The 19572-nt window shown below is 41.6% G+C and overlaps 5 protein-coding genes and 1 pseudogene across 6 annotated transcripts; 3 read left to right on the top strand and 3 right to left on the bottom strand.

Moving 5' to 3' along the window:
• Positions 1-69: 69 nt before the first annotated feature.
• Positions 70-1393, top strand: Dhps (Deoxyhypusine synthase). Its single transcript, XM_020951949.2, has 2 exons — positions 70-406; positions 458-1393. Exons 1-2 carry the CDS (start codon positions 215-217, stop codon positions 1370-1372), a joined length of 1107 nt encoding a protein of 368 aa, XP_020807608.2. The 5' UTR covers positions 70-214; the 3' UTR covers positions 1373-1393.
• Positions 1394-3375: 1982 nt separating this feature from the next.
• On the bottom strand, positions 3376-5470 carry LOC110183668 (uncharacterized). Its single transcript, XM_020952002.2, has one exon. It carries the CDS (start codon positions 4440-4442, stop codon positions 3456-3458), a length of 987 nt encoding a protein of 328 aa, XP_020807661.2. The 5' UTR covers positions 4443-5470; the 3' UTR covers positions 3376-3455.
• Positions 4627-5476, top strand: LOC110183669 (uncharacterized; annotated as a pseudogene). The gene is made up of 2 exons (XR_015272118.1): positions 4627-4748; positions 4943-5476. The product of XR_015272118.1 is annotated as an uncharacterized LOC110183669 (transcript).
• Positions 5477-13419: 7943 nt separating this feature from the next.
• On the bottom strand, positions 13420-14751 carry tut (tumorous testis). Its single transcript, XM_020952058.2, has 3 exons — positions 14554-14751; positions 14315-14487; positions 13420-14251 (listed from the first exon to the last, which is right to left on the bottom strand). The coding sequence occupies exons 1-3, from the start codon at positions 14665-14667 to the stop codon at positions 13849-13851; spliced, it is 690 nt and encodes a 229-aa protein (XP_020807717.2). The 5' UTR covers positions 14668-14751; the 3' UTR covers positions 13420-13848.
• A 58-nt stretch (positions 14752-14809) lies between these two features.
• On the top strand, positions 14810-17933 carry LOC110183708 (uncharacterized). The gene is made up of 2 exons (XM_020952055.2): positions 14810-15022; positions 15879-17933. Exon 2 carries the CDS (start codon positions 15906-15908, stop codon positions 17568-17570), a length of 1665 nt encoding a protein of 554 aa, XP_020807714.2. The 5' UTR covers positions 14810-15022; positions 15879-15905; the 3' UTR covers positions 17571-17933.
• LOC110183709 (cyclic GMP-AMP synthase-like protein) lies at positions 17004-19292 on the bottom strand. The gene is made up of 2 exons (XM_020952057.2): positions 19105-19292; positions 17004-19051 (listed from the first exon to the last, which is right to left on the bottom strand). The coding sequence occupies exons 1-2, from the start codon at positions 19262-19264 to the stop codon at positions 18159-18161; spliced, it is 1053 nt and encodes a 350-aa protein (XP_020807716.2). The 5' UTR covers positions 19265-19292; the 3' UTR covers positions 17004-18158.
• Between the last annotated feature and the right edge of the window lie 280 nt (positions 19293-19572).

Below are 19572 nucleotides of genomic sequence, written 5' to 3'. Positions count from 1 at the left end.
ACAAATTATTTAACTAATTAAGTGTTCCTAATTGTGAACTAATTTAAAATGACTAAAAACAATTATTAATTAAACAAATTGGCTATTTTTCCTCAAAATTTAGCTATTTTCGCGCCCTCCTAATTGCCAACATTAATGGAAACCAGGGCTGCGAGCACCAGCACATGTGTAGTTCTTCCGCGTTATTTATTTTGATTTAAAAAACTATAAAAACATGTCTTCGGAGCCTGCGGTAGCCAAGGATGCAGTGCTAAGGCCCAGCGAACGCCTGGCGGAGGACACGCCGCAAGTCCAGGGCTATGACTTTAACGAAGGCGTTAATTACAGCAAGCTGTTCGAGTCGTATGTGAACACCGGCTTCCAGGCGACGAATCTCGGCCTGGCCATGCGGGAAATCAACAGAATGGTGAGTCCATCCGTAGGGACACCAATCAACCCCCTAACCTAACGCTGGTAGCTGGATTGCAGGGCCCAGCCACTGGAGGAGGAGCAGGAGGACCGCCATGAGACAGATGACTTCATTCGGCGCCGCAGCAAGTGCACCATATTCCTGGGCTATACCTCAAATCTGGTGTCGTCTGGGATGAGGGAGACCATTCGTTTTCTGGTCGAGCATCGGATGATTGACTGCATTGTGACCACGGCCGGCGGAGTAGAGGAAGACTTTATCAAGTGCCTTGCACCAACATTCATGGGCTCCTTTGAACTGAACGGCAGGGATCTACGTGAAAAGGGAATCAATCGGATTGGTAACCTCCTAGTGCCCAACGACAACTACTGCAAGTTCGAGGATTGGCTGATGCCACTGCTGGACGAGATGCTGGCGGAACAGAAGAGCAAGGGCACAGTTTGGTCACCCTCGAGAATTATTCATCGTTTGGGCGAACGGATTGGCGATCCCAGCTCCATTTATTACTGGGCGGCCAAGAATCAGATACCCGTCTTCTGTCCCGCACTGACGGACGGCAGCCTGGGCGATATGATGTACTTCCACTCCTTCCGACAGCCAGGTCTTGTAGTTGATATCCTATCCGATCTCCGAAGGCTAAACACCATGGCCGTTAAGGCCGTAAACAGTGGGATGATCATCGTAGGCGGCGGAGTCATCAAGCATCACATCTGCAACGCAAATCTAATGCGAAATGGAGCTGACTTCTCGGTGTTCATCAACACCGCTTCGGAGTTCGATGGCAGTGATAGTGGCGCCCGACCGGATGAGGCCATTTCCTGGGGCAAGATCCGCAAGGATGCCACGCCCGTAAAAGTGTATGCCGAGGCCAGTCTGGTCTTTCCGCTGATAGTGGGCGAAACTTTTGCCAAGCGGCATTTTGCCGGCAAAAAGCTGCCCGGAGAGACGACTAACCAAGTGTAAATAAAAACCAGGACAACGTAATCAACATGGATGTAACTTATTAAGGAATGGTAGTGGCCCCCAGCTGGGTCATATTCCGTGTCCGGAATAGGAGTCCCCGAAGTGTTATGCCACGCCCGGCAGCAGGAAACCATTAAGCGGCGTCGGAGATGTTGGCTGCATGTGATAAACACCACCACTACCGCTAGCGGCAACCGGCATTGCACTCCTGCGACTCCATGGGGCAATTCCGTGTGCCGTAATGGTTATGCCGGAGTCGCTGGAGTGCCGCAAAAATGCAACTTTTGCCGGCAGCGGTCGCAGATGCTATTGCTTTGCCTTGCCTTGGCTTTACGCAAATATCCCCCTTAGTTTCTGCTGGCCTTAATTGTCTGCATCAAGTTCGCTTTTCCTCGTTGCCCACCGGAAAAATGTCTGCTAACCGGAAACAATGCATCGGCGTAAGTCCACGAAATTTGTCATTAATTTTATGCCAATAATGTAAGTGCCGGGCTTCCGTCACTTCCTCGAATTCTTCGTCATTCTTGGGGCTACTATCCTGGGACTGTCTGCACGCATCATTAAAGCCAAGGGAAAACTTTACTGGTAGGTATTTTTTGTACCAGCTCTTGGGGAGCTTTCTCCTTCTTCCGTCTGCTTCGACAGCTCCACATATTTTGAGCTATTGTCAGGGCTTGCAGTGCGCCGGGAAAGATGGACTGGCTTGGATGGAAAAGTTTTTTTTTTTTTTTGGGGGGGAAAAGCCTAGGCCAAGGGGACTGCATTTTCTTTGACAACTTTTTCGCAACTGCCTGGTAACTTTTTCTTGACTTTTACTTGGGAAAATGAATGGTTTCGGGGATGCGGCAAAATGTATATGAAAGAAATGTAAGTGTATAACTACTTATGCGTGCATATGGCGAGAAATGTTGGCTTTATCAAATTTTTGGGATATTTATACGGCTTTTGGAGCGAGAAATAATGGTAGCTTTATGAGTTGTGATATAGTGGCAAGAAATTATGTTAAATATTTAGTTCCTAAAGGGATTTTAAGGGGTTTAAACATGGAATATTCCGTTTCGAGTAATGGGTCTAGGAATCTTAATGGTTTTCATGATATTTATTTATTATACTTTTGTATAGTTTTAGAAGCTTAGAAGAAATAGAAGATCCTAAAACTAGAAAATACTTATTGCTTTACCCATATGTAAAAGAAGCAGACAATCTTCTAATTAGACTACTCAAAGTGTCCCTTAATTCATCATTTTAAAAGGACAATTCTTTTAATAACCTTTCCCTATACTGCCAATAATTTCAATTAAAAATAGCGAACATGGTCTTAAGACTAATGAATGCATTTGTGGAAAATGCATTTATATTTTCTGCTTTTAAAATTTATGTTTGCCTGCCAAGAAATCAATTGCAGTTATTTTTCCAGAGCCCATTATCGGCAGTCAGCCATCGTTAAGAAGTGCTTAACTGCATGTTGTCATAACCAAACCCACACACACACGCACACCCTACACTCACACTCCCTGCATCCTTGGGCCCCACTTAGGCTATATCCTTCCCTCATACACACTCCCTGTCGAAGCGCTTAAAAACTAATTACGAACAAAGCTGTTGCTGCTCCTTCTCTTACTTTGTTGTTGCTGGATTCCGTTTATTTTCTCTACTTTCGAAGGATAAGAAATGGCCAATACACTGATGAAAAGAATTGATTTTAAATCAGATATTATTGAGATGAGATGATAGCCTCCCATGAAAGATAAGATATTCTTAAGACCTTCTGTTTGCCAGCCAGGACATGTGTCATTTTACTTTGCCTTTAAGGATATGAAAGAAATCCTTCAGGTATGCTTTTTCGCCCCGTGTAAGTGCGTAGATTTTTGTGCAGACTTGCCAGGACTACAGCCAAGTTCCCTCCGTGATTAAGAGAAAATTAAAACTACATTAAAAGTTTTGCAGTTGACAGGGAAGAGAGGCGGGCGGGCGTTTGCTCTGAAAACTTAGAGAGGCGGAAGTTTTGAAAACAACTCAACGATTTATTGATTCGAACAAGAAAATAGGGGGAAAAAATATATATATATAAAACAAAGCTGGATTAAAGTAGCTTTCCATCGGGGAGATCGCTTGGTTCATCGGATAATTTCCCCTGCTCCTGGACACATCGAGATTTGGAAGAACGCCTGCGATAACGGCCAGTGCGATTCTTCTGGCAACGCTCACAGCCTGGAGTCCTTGGGCTGAGGAGGAGGAGCTTTTCAGGATCAGGACACTTGACAACCTGCACGGCAATGGCTTCGTGATGCCGAAGCTGATCCTCGCGGCGCTTCAGATCTTCGGCATAGAGACGTAGTTTCTGTTTCTCCTCCTTCAGCAACTTTTCCGACTTTTCCAATTCCTTAAGCCTAACCTTGCAGCAATTCTTCTGATGCTGAAAGACACAAGAGTACATGATTCTCATATTTTTGTAGCTTCGCTCGGTGGCCTGCTTGACCACGTCATCCAGCATGGCCTCCAGGCGACGATCCAGCTCGTGAATCTGGCTGCTTATGAATGGTTCATTTTCAAGGAATGGCTCAAAGCAAGTGGCCAGGAAATCAATCTTCTGGTTACCCTCTGTCCAATCCTTTAGGCTATCAATGGCCCGAATGGTGGCCTGCCATATTTTTTCCTGATTTCCGGCCTGAGGTTTCTTGGTGAGATCCTTCTCCAGCTTAAGGTAGCTGCGACTACTGACACTACCAGAGGTGGAGGCATTTGTATCCACCTCCAAAGCATCAAACTCCAGTTCTCCATCCATCTTGCCATCGTACTCATTCAACACATCGTCCAGTGGCCGGCACATGTTCTTAAGGTCCACAAAGGGCTTACCCAGACGACCCATCTCCCTTAATTGGCTGATCAGGAGCAACATAAGCCCATTTCTGGCACACTTGGCTTTTGTTTTGGCCTCCTGGAAGACCTGCAGCCAGTGCTGGCTAAGATCAAAGTCCTGGCAACTGATGTTCTCCTCGTAGACCTCACCTAAAGCCCGCACTTGGGTGGCAAACTGGCGATCCAGGGCATACTCACTTATATCGCACATCTTTGTTTTCTATTTTTTAGAAAATTCTAGGAAATTTTATATCAAATATATTAGGAAGTTTTTGGTAAGCTTTTTTTGGGAGAATGATGTAAAATGCTATAGATGTGAGACCTTCAAATGACACAATGTTCATAACATTTAGTTTAAATATTAACTTACTTGGTAGTACCTAGGAAACCCGGCAATGCCCTTTGCGAATTCAGCTTGGCACGTGCTCCGAGTGCGTGTGTGGATGGCTACGGATTGGGCCACCAAACTGGAACTGAGTCAAAAGACTTTGAGCTGCCAGCGATGTCAGCTGCATGAGTAAGTGGAACCTTCGCCCGATGTCCAACTTGGCAGTATATAAGCTGCGCCGCTTGGTCAATTCGATATCAAATCAAGCTCACAGCTCCAAGTAGTCACAAGCTAACCAACACAAAAAAATCAAACCAAAATCAACATGAAATACGTAAGTATTTAAGGGTTTTTAATATTTAAAGAAAAAGATAATTAACCAGGAGTTATCTCTTATCTTAGTTCGCCGTCTGCTTCTTCGCTGTTGTGGCTGTGGCTGCTGCCAAGCCTGGTATTGTGGCTCCTCTGGCTTATACCGCTCCAGCTGTGGTTGGAAGTGCCGCCTATGTGGCTCCCTATGCCTCCAGCTACACCGCTAATACCGTTGCTCATAGCGCCGCCTTCCCTGCTGCCTATACCGCCGCCGCCTATACCGCTCCCATTGCTACCGCCGCCTACACAGCTCCCGTTGCTGCCGCTTATACCGCTCCCCTGACCGCCGCATATACCGCTCCCCTGACCGCCGCTTATACCGCTCCCGTGGCCCGCTTTGCCGCTCCTTATGCCGCCGCCTACACCTCTCCTCTGGCCTACAGCTCGCCGTATGTGGCCACCGCTGCTGCTCCTCTGCTGCTGAAGAAGTAAATCAATGGCTTGTGAACACTGACAGAAATATTTCCTTATGAGCTTCACTCATTTGGTATTTATTCTTCCTAACGCACGACTTGTTTTGAAATAAAACCTTAAAATAATTGAAAGTAACTTGTTTTAAATGGGGTAAGCTCTTTATAAAAGATTAAAATCATTAATATTTTTCGGCTTTCTATGTATCTATGTATGCTTCTTATTACAAATATTTTTGACTGTCTGACCTCTTATTTTAAATGATCTGCTTTATGTTAATCTTACATTTAAGTGTCCTTCAGGTGATTGCAGCTTTTAAAGTTTACCATAATCCTCTTATAAAATGGAATGTAAGAAGGATAAAAGCTTTATTGCCGATGCACAATAACAGCAAAAGTAATCCCTCAGTAAAATTAAAACACAAGTAAAAGTTGTTTTAATGGGGGACATTACATAATTATAAATGAAAATATATATTTTTGATTTTAAAATCATTGTGAAATTATGGAAGCTCGTCCTGGCATATCCTTTAACCAGTTGAGGTTGCCTGTGCCCTGCATTTTTGTCACCTTTCGCTGCCGTTTTGCCTTAATGGCCCGAATACCTCGAATACTTTCAAGAAGCCATAACTTTTTTTTTAGTTGCTTTGCCTCTTTCGATCTGTGCCGAGTTCCTTATTAATTTCTTGGATGCTGCTTTGGTATTTCTTCCTACTGCCGCCCTGCCACTCATAAATTGCGCAAATTCCTTTTGTGAGAGCGTCAAAGAAAAATGTCAGTAAGGACGAAGGGAAGCGAAGCATCAGCAGGACTAGAAGGACCTGAAGCAGCCGGAGATTGTGTGGTCACATCTAATTTCTCTGCATGTCTCGAACACGCTTATTAAAGTATAAATCATTGGGCATTGCACATGGAAAAAATATAAGATTTATTGCTAAAGAGTCAGGGGAATCTATTGCAAATAAAATCAAAAGCTAAGGTATTATATTTTAGGTATATAAGGGTTCCCAAAACTTGTACCTCTTATTTTTTATATAGTTTACCTACATTTTTCATGCTTAAATAAATACTACAGTATATAATTTAAAACCCCTTTTCAAAAAGAGTTTTACTTGCCATTTAAGTGGTTTATAATTTAGGTTTCCACTTTTGTTCCGTGTGATTGCCGCTCTCTGGAAAAAGTGACCAACAAATACGTCACAAGGAAGGAACCTGGCAAGCGACAATCAAGCCAAAAAAAGGAAGAGAAAAAAAGGAGTAGAAAGGAAACCCAACTGGGCGAGGGCAAAGGCAAAGGCACTGCCCGGATGGTTAGCCAAAGTACATTATAGTCCTCGGTCGGCTGCAGGCTGCAACAAATGTAGCAGAAAACCGCAGCCGAGAGTAGTGCAATTAAATACAGGAAATAATGGCCACCACAGCAGCAGTAGCAGCAGCAGCAACTTGGAGCTTGGGTGTGTTGCAGTTCCAGGCACACAGGAAGCGACAGGATGCAGGAAACACTCGCCTCGCCCAAGCATCTTTTGGTCTGCCTTCTCTGTTGGCCAACAAAATTTAGAGGCGGAAAAGAACTGGGCAACATTCAGGCAGACAGAAGCCGGTGAACGCTGTTATGTAGACACATTAAATGGAGATGACTCGGGGGAATCACAGAAACGGATGGGCCAGGCCAATGGGCTATACATCTTTCAGCAAAACACTTTTTTGGGTAAGAGATGGTTAGTGGTGGAAACCAGGAAAGGGTATTTATTTTTATAAAGAAATTGGAAGTAAAAAAAGCTTGTATAGTTAAAAAACACTTCATGTGGACTGATAATTATAAAATAAATAAATAAATCACTAAGATACTTTATGATTAAAACATCTAAAGATCTTGTAATAGAAATTCAGCAAGCTGTTTTACTTGAGAACCTCAAAAACCTCTGAGAAATATTTAATTAAAATACTTATACAAATCCTTAAATTCCCATAATAACTCCACATTATATATTTCCTTCGAGTGTGTTCACTTTTATGATTTCTTTCCTGCCATTTAAAAACTTTGAAATTAAAATAAGGACAATACTTGACTCTACATTCTGTGGTCAACATTCAAATTCTAACTTTAAATTACATAACTTTGACTTAACTTTTTTAAGGATGCTCTCCCCGACGGCAATTTCTAATCGAAATTCTTGGGAAAATACTTTTATTTAGAGCGCTGGACAGTAGACTACGTAATGTAGAGCATTCCAATCAAAGCCGGACAACATCTGGCTTGTGGTTTTGCCTAGACTTCAGAGTCCTGCGTTAGGCGTCTCAAAAGGACATCGAATATGCCACTGTGCATGTGTGGGAAATATTTTATAATTCAATTTTCAATTGGCAGGTTTGAAATTTGTATATATGTCAAGCTCATCTACACACCAACAGAGAGTGTGTGTGTGTGCAGTTTGGCTTCTAATTGAATTCAATGTGCACTTAAGCGACATCCGTTCATAATGAAATTTCGCAACAAAATTGTGTGGCAGGGACAAAAGAGACTTGGCAAATATTGTTGCTATGCTAATGTAAAGTTTTTGCCACTACTCTCTCTATATACATATATATCTACATATTTTTTTATTGCACCATAAATAATGTGAAAAGCGGGGAGCCAGGCAACGAAGAAATTGAAATTAAATTGCCATTCGTTCGACTGAAGGAATCCGAGATGCCGGCAGTCAGGCTGCATAAAAGCATATTCCTTCTATATATATATATCTTCTATATATAATGGTACTGGTACTCTGCCGGTATATATATTTTTATTCCATTCCAGTCCGTTCTATTTCATCTGATGTTTTATTTCGCACTCGGCAAATAATCGATTGTCAGTCAGCGCCAACTGTCCGTTTGACTCTCAATTGGAATGTTAGCTAAAGTATGAGCAGCTGCTTCAATATTGCGCATAGCATTTCAAATTTTCACACACACTCTGAGAAAATGCCAGGGAAATCAAATGGAAAGAGACGGGGAGAGAGAGAGTAAGCGAGATAGAGAGCCATAAAGGTGATCAAATAACAATTATTGTATTTAAACTCAACTTGCCAGTCAGTTGGCAGTTAATTAATGGCAGAACATTTGACCTCGTTTGACTTCAGGCTAGATTCTCAATATTGTGTATGAATTTCATGGGTTTATGTGAATGTAAATTGCATAAATAATAAATCAATATCATATATTTGTATAAAGTTATAAGCGACTTAAGAGCAGCAGCAGGTTTACAGCATATCAGTTCATTAATACTTGTTTAAATAGGTCGTTCTATAATATAATAAGCTCATTTTAATTCATATTAATCCTTTTAATTAAAATCTTTATAACTCCTTCTTAAATCTAAAAGTAAATCCCCTTTTTCCTCAGTGCCTTTTCACCAAAAGGAATATGGGTTTGATTGGGTGTGCCAATGGAATTCCTTGCGATTGACTTGGCCTGTCGTTTTATTGATTGATTTGCAGTGCCCACAGCGTAGCTGACAATCAACTCCCTTTCCACCTCCTACCAACTCCTTCATCGAAGCAAACAGCTTCCTCCCAGGCCTCTTCAAGTTGGGACCACGCTGCGTATGCGTAATATTGTTATGCCACATCCTTGCACGCAGCGCCGGGAAAAGTTTGCACAAGCGATGTGATCAAGTGTACATTTTAATGAAGCTCGCTGAAACATCTATATATAAATGCGTATAAATACAGAAAAGAAAACCCCATTGCATGCCAATTTCTGTAGTAAAATATGAGAAATAATATGGGTGCGAATCGTTTGGTGGAAAGTTTTTTCATTAAAACTCTCGAGCAGCAAGGAGAAGCCCAGCTGGGCTAAGTGAGTGCAAAATGTTATTTTATTGTCAACAAGCAAAGTTGCCCAAAAAAAAAAACAACACACACACTCCAAAGACGATGCCGACGAAAGCCAGAAGGCGCCGGAGGAGTTGTCGTAGCCTGATGTCAAAATTTATTTAATATGCAGCATAAACAAAAGCAACAAGGACACGACACGCTCGTAAACTCATTTGCCAGCGAAAATAAGTGTAGCCCAGAAATTTTTTAATTCGACCTCCAGGACCTGTCTCTCTTAAGAAATATAAATAAATATTAAAATATACCAGACTTTGGCTTGGACAACCCGCAACCAAGAACAACTTTTTTCATTAATTTACAAGTATCTTCTCCTTGGAGTGATGACGTGGGACGATTAGTCCCCCTCGACAAAAGTCAATAAAAGTGTTGTTTTAACTTTTGACACTTCTTCCTTTGCTATCGTTGTCGTCGTCGTCTTCTGGCTGTCATTATCCACTTGGGGCAGCATCTGGGAAAATTTTCATAATTTTCGGCAACAAAATTGAATTGATTAATAAAATATGAGGCGGCGGTGACAGGAAGAGAAAGTTTTGGGCAGAGATCAAGATTATAATTTCTTAGTATTTGCTTTTAATAGAAGGTTAACTTGTTTGCAAAGTGGAACTAAGGAGATTTCCGATAACATTTAAAATAAATTTCTAAGAGATATAAATACAAATAGGATAACAGTATATAAAATACAAAATTTATAATGAAATGATATAGTTTTGGCATCCTAAAAGTCTGATTAAATTCAAGAATGAACTATTTTATATGTATATCTACAAATTTCTATACCCATTTAAAAATGTTGTTTAACATTTTATACATTAATTAAACTCCTGAAAAATTAAATTTTTTGTTTTAATAATTGCCCAACTTTGTTTTGATTTAAGCTCTTGGCAGCTCAAACATTAAAACTATCCTTTGCTTACACAGAGATAATTGCTGTGAAGCTGTGTTTTCCCCCCCTCATTTTTTTACGTAAACTTTTGTTATGACATTTTTTTTAATAGAATTTCCGCGTAAAAGTTAAACACACTTAATATTTTCGCAGCTGCTGGGGATCCCATCAGCATTTATGAAAACATTTCGCAGCTTCGCAGCAGTGGTTAACATGCAAATTGGTATCCTATCCTAGCCAACTGGTTAAAGATGGTTATTCCGGGGCTCATCTTAAATTCTGGCTACCCCAAGAATCCATTATTCAGCCCAGACCCAGTCTTCCTCCTGGCTAAACCAAAGCTCCGGCAAAAGGAAAAGCCAGGGAAAACAAGCAAAGTCATCCATATGCATGATGCATGTCGGTAATGGCATTTCCAAGCCAACGACAAGTTGCTTAAAAAATCATCAAAAAATTTCGCGTTAAGTGCTAGAGGTTTCTGAATCCACCAGCTTCTCCTCCTGCTGTTCCTCCATTCGTACCCATATCCAGATTTGCAGCCACATCCATATACTCATCCTCATACACGTCCACATCTGTCATGCTCTTTGCAGCAGTTGCGGTTAGAGATAGTGCACGAAAAAACGAGGAAAACTAGGAAAAAAGGAAGCTAAGTTCCAGAAGCCGAAGTGTGTAATACACTTGGAGTTATCCATTGGATCCATGATCGAGTGGAACTTTGGGAAATTCAGTTCAATATTACGTAGAATTTCTTTCGGACATGGCTAGATTGATTCTGCTGTTTATGCTGATCAAGAATATATATAATTCATGGGATCGGAAATGACTCCTTCACAAGTTAACATAATTCACACAGATCTGGGCCTGATCCCTCTTATAACATATATATACATAATAATATAATTGTCATAATAATATAATTGTCATGCTTAAGACTTACCGGAGTAGAGGGCACACGGTTTTCATACCTGCATAGAGTTGCATTTCCGGTGGCATCAAATAGCATCATCATCATCGTAGTAAGCTTCTTCTTGATCATCCAGATGTAATCCATTGGCCACGTAATGTTTTTGAGTTCGATGAGTAATCACAATCACTATCACTGGAGATGTAAACACTAGGTACCCCTAGGACCGACTGAAGCGCGCGCGCCTGAAGTGCCTCTATTTATAGTCGCCGAGGCGAGAGAAGAGCAGAGAAAGTTAGAGCAAGAGCGCGGGAGAGTAAGAGCTATCACTAGAGGCAAGCAGCAGAGTAAGAGGGAAGGTGTTATCTATAGAGATAGGCAGAGAGAGACATGGAGAGCAAGCATACACAGAGAGCGCTAGGCATATACTATTTAACGATCGTTGTTATGGCGGCTATAGTCGGCCGATTTTAATGAAATTAAAACCGATATTATAAATTAATTAATTAAATATATTTAAACTTGGAAAAAATATTATATTCCGATCGTTCCTATCTTAGCTATATAATTAATTAAATATGTTGAAACCTGGAAAAGTTATTATATTCCGATCGTTCCAATAGCAGCTATATAATATAGTTGTTCGATCTATTTCATTGTTATTGCTGATCGAGAATATACATACTTTACTTTATATATTTCGAAATGCCTCTTTCACTGCGTTGCAAACTTCTGGCCAAAATAAGAATACCCAGAAAGCGTATAAAAATATGGTTGGAAAATGGAAAAAGGGATCTGAACGAAACTAAAACCACAGGGTCTTTCTGGACTGGTGAAAAATTCGCCTTAAAGCTTGAACTCAATATGTGCATAACTTTCGCTTTCCGGTGGCAGAGGAGGCCCACCCCCCCATCCATCCAATGCTCCACCTTTGTCCCGGGCAATCTGTGACCCAAATCCCAAAGACCGTCGCCTTAAAGCCTAAAACAAACTGTGTCAGTTGGCAGCCAAGCTGCTCCTCCTCCACGGCTGTACTCCTCCACTTGACTTTTATTCCTACCTCTCCCCCTCCTGTGCCCCGTACCCGTCATATCCTTTGCCGCTCGCATCAAAAAGCAAATATTGGCACTTGCCGCAATAACCAGGTAAGCTCAGGCTGAGTTCCCCTCTATCACAGGCTGGAAAATGGGTCATACTACACGTACACTTGGTATGAGGGAAATAGCAGTAGATTCACAGATTTAATGGGAATTTTCAGTGAGCTTTAAGCCTACATTTTAGGAGCAGTTTAAAGTTTCCTTTGATCATATTTTAACTTAATGGAATAGCTAATAATTTTCCTAATTTTTCCTATTTCCTTGAACCCACTTGTTAGCTGAACTAGAATAAAATTAGAAGCAAACTTTGAGCCATTGTAATTGCGTCACAGATGCGGCGTTTTTAACCCTTCGAAGGGGAAGCGATGAGATTGCCATGGGTTAAACTATGGCATGACTTTGCAATTGTAATGGGCTTTAAGTGAGGGAAGCGGGGCGTGGCATGTCGCGCTTGAATTAACAAATTAATGCAAATGCTTTTCGAAAACACATTCGCCCGGGTAGAAGATGACGATGACGATGATGATGATGTCTCGACTTGTGACTTAATGCAATGAATATTTATGAGGTGGCTCTCATTCGAAATGTTTTTGTGAAGCCACCGCTGCCATCTTCATCTTATTTTTGCATCATCTTGTTGGCTTCTGCATTTCGATTTCACGCCGTAATTTAATTGCAGTGCAGTGCAGGAGCAGGATAACAACATCCGTTTCCTGCCTGCCGCGACATCCCGTCAAGTGCGGCAATCGCATTAGAATGCGCAGCGGACCTGTCCCATCCTGATGGATGATGGTTCTGGCAGCTGCTCCAGGCCCCTCCGTACTCCGGACTCCAGACTCCGTCTAACACAATGCCCGCCTGCGGCTCGACTCCTGCTTACTGCACTCATTTAATTGCATTATGCCGCAGGTTGTCGCATTGCCCTGAAAGTACCAAGAGGAGTCCTGCCAGCTCCACTCCAAAAAGACACTGCATTAATTTGCATGTGAAAAACTGCATTTTCCACCAGAAGCAGGAGCAGCGGCAACGGCAGCAGCTAGCTGGAATGTTTTTGTTATTTTTTAATAGCTGCTCCCTGTTTTTGCCCAGAGTTAATGAAGTCAACAAGCTGCGGCTGGAGGGAGCTTCGGGTCAAAGGTGATTCAGAAACAAAACAATGAACATTTAACAGGCGGGGAATGGATGTCCTTTATGACTATGAGATGGAAAAAAAAGGACTTGACTAGATTATGTTCAGCATTTTTCTATAGCTTGACAACCTTTAAAATAATTTCCGGAACATTTTCTTAATATATTAAATTGAAAGTTCAAGCTTTATAATTAGAAATTTCATTTTATTATAACTAATTAAAAAAGTATATATATTGGTACAAAATTAAAACAAATGGTTTCTATATGGAAATTTTTTTATGTTAATAACCAACTTTAAAATAAAAAAAACGTACAAAAATAATATTTAAAATGGTTTCGCTCTTCTTAATAAGAGATTCATCTTTTTCTCCTTGTTTTAAAATAATTAACTCGTTTTAATCTAAAAAACTTTTGTGGAAATAATTACTTTAGGTTCTCAAGTTTAAGTTTTAAGAGTTTAAGTATTCAGAAATGAAGGCAAAAAGTTTAAGAATTTAAATATTGTTTAGGATAGTGGAAGTTGGATTTTTAAGTTCATTAAAGGAAATGCAAAATCAGAACCTTCTTAAATCATTTGTGAATTAAATATCAATCTTTCTCCTCTCTCCCTTTTAATTCCCCTTAAATCTAAAACAATTGCACTTGCTTGGATCGGGCAGCTGGAGCTGTAGGTCCAGTTCCTGGCAGCAGTTGGATTTGCCATACCGGCTGCTCACCGGATGACATCTGTCCAGCCATGAGATGTACGCCTGAGGGCCAAACATCCGGATAATGTTACGCACATCGCGATGGGCACTGGCGGCCGCCTCATTGTTCTGATATTCAAAGATATAGAAGAATCGTTGGGGTCGGTGCTCAAAGACACGCATCATAATGAATGGTGAGAGTTTGCGCATTTCATGGTACACCTGGATGGGATTGAAAGCCTTAACCCGTTCGAGGAGCAGCTCCCGGGCATTGATTGAATTAAAAACGCGTATGTCCAAGTTTTTGTTAATGAATTTCTGTGATAGCCTAAGGTTTTCACAGATTATTAATAATCATTTTTTTCAGTGGATTATAAACTTAAATACTCACTGATTCAGGGCCTTGTACTTGATATTCTTATCGATGTATTGGAGATAGGCAAACCCGCGGCTTTCACCACTGAAATCGATCTTGTATCGCAGGGCATAGATCTCGCCCAGTTCGCTGGCTATATCTATAATCATCTCTGGCGAAATGTTCTTGTGTATGTATTTGAGAAAAAGCTACACAAAAATATGAGAAAAACATAACCTCAACGGAAGGGAAGGTAGCAACCGGTAGTAACTCACCTCACCGGCTCCCAATTCCAGTGATTCTTGCACGTCCTTGGCCAGCACCTGGCGTGTGGTAATATAAATGGTTCCATTCACTTGGCTTTTGTGGTACTTGCTCTCGAAATCCATTTACAGGCGAAGAAATAAATTCCAAGCAAGCGACGCGTGCGCAGAAAAAGGGTACGAATGGAGTGGCCAGATTATCCCACAACTATCGATTGCAATCCTGTCGAGGAAGGCGTTGCCAAACTTTTCAGAAGTGCTTATCAAAGTCAAAGTTGTCATTTTGTAATCTACAAATGAACATATAACTGGGAAATGTGTCTGAAAATATAAAAGTAATTCTTATATCTTAAGTATATATATAAAAAATCCTAACAAAAATATCAACTTTCGAGGAGAAATTTCCATATTTCGAGCAATTTTGTATACCAAATTGTAAACTTTAGATGTCCTGCAACTAGCTGTATTCTATTTTTGCAAGGTATGTTTTATGGTTTTAAGGCTTTTTAGTTTACTTTTTGCATGTCGGGGCCAGGTTCTTTGCTTTTTGCTTTGTTCTGACAGGCTGCGCGTGCTTTTTTCTAGCTCATGTTTAACAATATAAATTTATGCAGGCGGGCTTGCAACTTTTGCCCAGCTCGTCGTCATTTGCCACAAGCCGCAGCACCTAGGTACCATATCGCTCTTGTTGTTGTCGCTGCGGTTTAACCCACCGGGGTGAACTGGTGGGGGGGGGCTCCATTTCCCATTAACCCCCAAGTGGGCGTCAGGGGCCATCTTGAATGGAGATGGAGCTGCCTGGTGGGGAGGTGAGGTTGCGGTGCACTCAAGTGCCTACTGCCACCGCCACCGCCACCGCCACCGCCACCGCCGCTGCTTCATTTTCCTAATTTATACGCGCGCTGTGCTAATGAAAATTTACGTGGCAACGCAACCGCATACTGGAGCGGCTGCTGTTGCTAATGGCACTAAAAGAAAATTAGTAAAACATTTTTAATTATTTAAATTCAAGAGATCTGTTAAATCCATAAAGAATTCCCTAAAGCTTCTCTAAGATATGAGACCACAAAGCTTTTCTCAATATTTTCCCTCAACATTTCTTCTTTATTCTTATTAATGAATGCTTTATTTTTAATTCAAGTGTATTCCAGCTTCTTGTTCTTATTACCAGAGTTATGCCCAACACTCGAGGCATCACCAAGATGTCCTGCAGCTCCACCTTCAACCCCACATTTTCACATTCTCCAGTGACAGCACCCTCTCTCTCAGACAGGCAGCAGGCTCATTTTATTTGTCTTGGCCACTAAAATTATCCGTCTCTTTTTGTTTGTTTTTAGAAAAATATAAATGTACAAAAACTGAGAATGGCAGAACCAAGCGAATCATGGCTAGATTGGCACTTCAAAACCCAATTGCGCACCTTCACGGAGGAGGATTTGCCGGCAGCCTGTCTCTCCGATCGCGTGATCATGGCCAAGTGGCTGCAGGTCTTTAAGGCAGCACCAGTTAGCCAGAAAATGGCCCGGAACAGTTTGATGCTTCTCATGCATGGCCACCTGGAGGACTTTGGCTTCCTTAGGGCCCCATTTACGGATATCAATAACTGCTATAGAGATTTGAACCAGGTTATAAATGGATACCATGGGATTTCACTACTTAGGCCGCTGAAGAATGCCAGATCCAGGAGCAATGACCAAGCAAACAAGGAACCGCAACGCGTGGCAGGTGGACAATCATCTGCCTATCGTTCCAGATCGCCCAAAAGAATTCCAAGTCGCTCTAGACTGTATACCATTGCGGAGGAACTTTCCGCTGCCAGTGGGGAGAATGTGATCGAAAGAGATACTCCATTGTCTGCTTTGCTGCCTAATATGACTACTGTGAAACAGAGAATCCAGGCCATCGAAAAGGAGTTAGCCAGGAATAAGCCCCCTCCATTGCCACAATCTTCCACGCAAAGGAACACCCATCAGAGCTGCCGTAATGAGACAAAGGCACCCTACAACAATAGATATGACAATCGACCATCACAAGATCACCCTTCCCAGAAAAAAAAGTCGCGGAATGCCTCGCCCTTTGCTTTACAGAAGGAGACACCTCTAGTACCACTCCATTCCACACAAAACATCCGAAAGTGCACCCATAACTGCTACTGCAATAATACACATGAATCCTTCCCTGATCAGCATCCATTTCCCCAAAGATGGAAACCCGTTTGTGGTTGTTCTGGTGTTGTACAAAAGCTAAAGAACTGCTTCCAGGAAGCTTCTGTACGCTTGCAAGATCCATCCAAAGATGATAATCCCGTCTTTGGTAGAATCAGCGCCGCCTCTCCTCCGCCTATGTCTGCTAAAAGGACTACACGCAAGTGCCCAAGTGAAGAGGATCTCCCTTCAAAGACCCGTCTGGTGGGTGGTCAGTCCATTCCAAAAAGTTACCAACGGGATAAGACTATCATGGATTTGCTGAGGCGTCAAGAGGAGTTACGACAGGAGTGCCTGCTATATTACAACTTGGATGGTACCCTCAAGAAAGACCTGCCGGTTCCGACCTCTCTGCCAAAAAGCAAAATCGAAGGATTCGCAATTGGCGCCTCCCGAGCCATGGAGCGTTTGAAACGCTGGCGCGGAAAGCCAAATCAGTTGAAGTTTTTCCGAACCATTTTCCGGGGATGTGGCCTTGCCTCCGATGTGACCGGACGAGTTAAGGCTCTGGATCGTCGCTTTGAGCTGGTGGCTCTCCAATGGATGCGCAGAAAGAGGCGTCTTCTTCCCGTATTTGTTGACTTTGACCAAAAGCCACCACACAGCATGCAGGAGGTGCTCGAGCAGAAGAAGGCCGTCAAGACGGAGTATATGGCTCATGTGGCCGAAATTCGAAAGCTATGTGAAATCCTTTGCCGCGGAGTCATACTTCCCGATGTCCTAGACAAGATGTTCCATTGCCTGGACCTTGAGTACGAAACGGCAAACGGAGATGTGGAGAGATTGGAGCATCAGTTGAAGGACATGTTGTCCAGCACCTGCTAGAGTGTGTAACAAACAAAATTAACACTGACAGTCGCTACTCATTAATTAATTTAAATACCAACTAAAGCTTTATTAAATTACAAACTAACCAGAGAGAGAGAGAGAGAGAGAGAGAGAGCCAGGGGGAGGACTCAGCAGCAAGGAGAATCGGAAGAGAGCAGCTGGTGGCCGCCGAGGGGGACCCGAGCCGAGGATGACTACACAATAAACAAAACAATCTACTCGTAAACAGCAGCCATTTTTTAATTATGCACTCTTTCCGCTGCAGCTTTGCTAAAAAACCAAAAGCTGAGCAGAGGTACAACGAGCTGGCGACTGATAGACCAATATGAATACCCTTTTAAATACAAAATTATAAACCAATTGCTTCAAATAGTTTGATTTTTAATTTATTACAGTATTAATATTACATGAGTTGATAATGGATGATAATAAATGAAATGTCTTTAGTAATTCAAGCCAAAATCCATGCTGGCCATCTGATTCTTTGTTCCATTTGATTTGAAAAATAATATAGTCTTACATGAATTGTAAATGAAAAAATAAAAATAGTAATCTCTTTTAGGTAAATCCAGGCCATCTCCTTCTTTATACCAATTGATTTGAGTACGAATATAGAGAAATGTATTTCGAAAACCAGGCAGCGGCTGGAACTCTTTCCAGCAAATTATCCCAAAACTCATGACTATCGTATGGAGCTTCTGTGTGAAGATCCTTGAGTGTAGCAAGACATTTCTGGAGATCCTCGAAGCTCATGCACTCCATCATATTGTGATCCTTTATTAGGATGGACTCGAGCCTCCCGTTATTAAGTCGGGCCATCAATTCAGGCATAAGATGAATTAATTGATCATGTCCCACGTCTCCATTCTTAAAGACATGTTGAAGCACAAACGATTTCAGCATATATATCGAGAAGTTTGGGAAATCCTTGAAGCGCTTAGCATGACAGGACATTAGTAGATTCAGAAATTGAATCGAATTGGGATATTGTTCGAGCGTTTGGGTTAACCAAAACGGGGCGTAGACCGTGAAGGCGCGATGATCCTGGTTCACAGAACTTTGCCATGGAACCGCAAACCAGGGATGCTTGCTGCGCACCGAGAGGGGAACTGAAGGCTCTGGAAGGGGCCACTGCTTGTTCTCGAACTCGAATACCGGAACTATATTTATATAGACGGTAATCAACTCGGATTTGGCCTCGATGGTGTGGTAATAGTGTCTTCCATGGATGAACTCCATACTCCAACCGGATGGAGCTGTTGCTATTATATCGTTCAACTTGCTATTCACATAGTGTTGGACACAGTCGTTACGAACGAAGCCATCAACCGATAAAAGTTCCAAGTTTGAACAGGGAACGTTGAGTGCTTTCAAGTAGATCAGTCCATTGTTGTTTCGTATTGGTTGAATATCGGGAAAATTAAGCTTTACTGGCAAATCCAACTCGGCATAGTAGGTGTTCGGTAGATCAATGTACACTGAAAAGAATTATATTACTTTCTGAATGCTTGATTTTTCAGTTTTTTTTTACAGTTAAAATCCATATATTTCGTCTTTTGGAATCCCACGAGGGCCAGTTTGTCACTAATATTTCTAACTATCCCCTGCATAGCATCAAATGCGCAGAACATCTTCCGGGGGTTGGAGGGAGCTGATAAATTCATCTTTTCCAGGAGGAGTGCGAGTTCCATTTTTTTTGACGAATAAAAAAAAAAGATGTCCAACAATTGATACAGAATAAATGAAAAGTTCTTCTTAAAAATGGCGACTAGAGGTGACATTAGAATCGATAGATTGTCGATAACGTTGAAGTTTTACGCTCTTAATGCACATTGGAGTTGCATTATCAAGTGTCCATAATTAGAAGTGTAAATAATGCATTTCATTTGTTTTATTTTATGAAATGTTTGTATTTTACAGTACTGTATTGGTATTTACTGATATAAATACTTGCTCAGAATTTAAATTAAGAATATTTTTGATATAAAAATACTTATCT

Source organism: Drosophila serrata, unplaced genomic scaffold, assembly GCF_035046125.1.
Source record: "Drosophila serrata isolate PLE 108 unplaced genomic scaffold, ASM3504612v1 contig_273, whole genome shotgun sequence".
In the NCBI taxonomy this organism is placed as follows: Eukaryota; Metazoa; Arthropoda; class Insecta; order Diptera; family Drosophilidae; genus Drosophila; species Drosophila serrata.
Note: the sequence above shows the minus strand (reverse complement) of the source record. Positions and strands in the feature narration are given on the sequence as shown.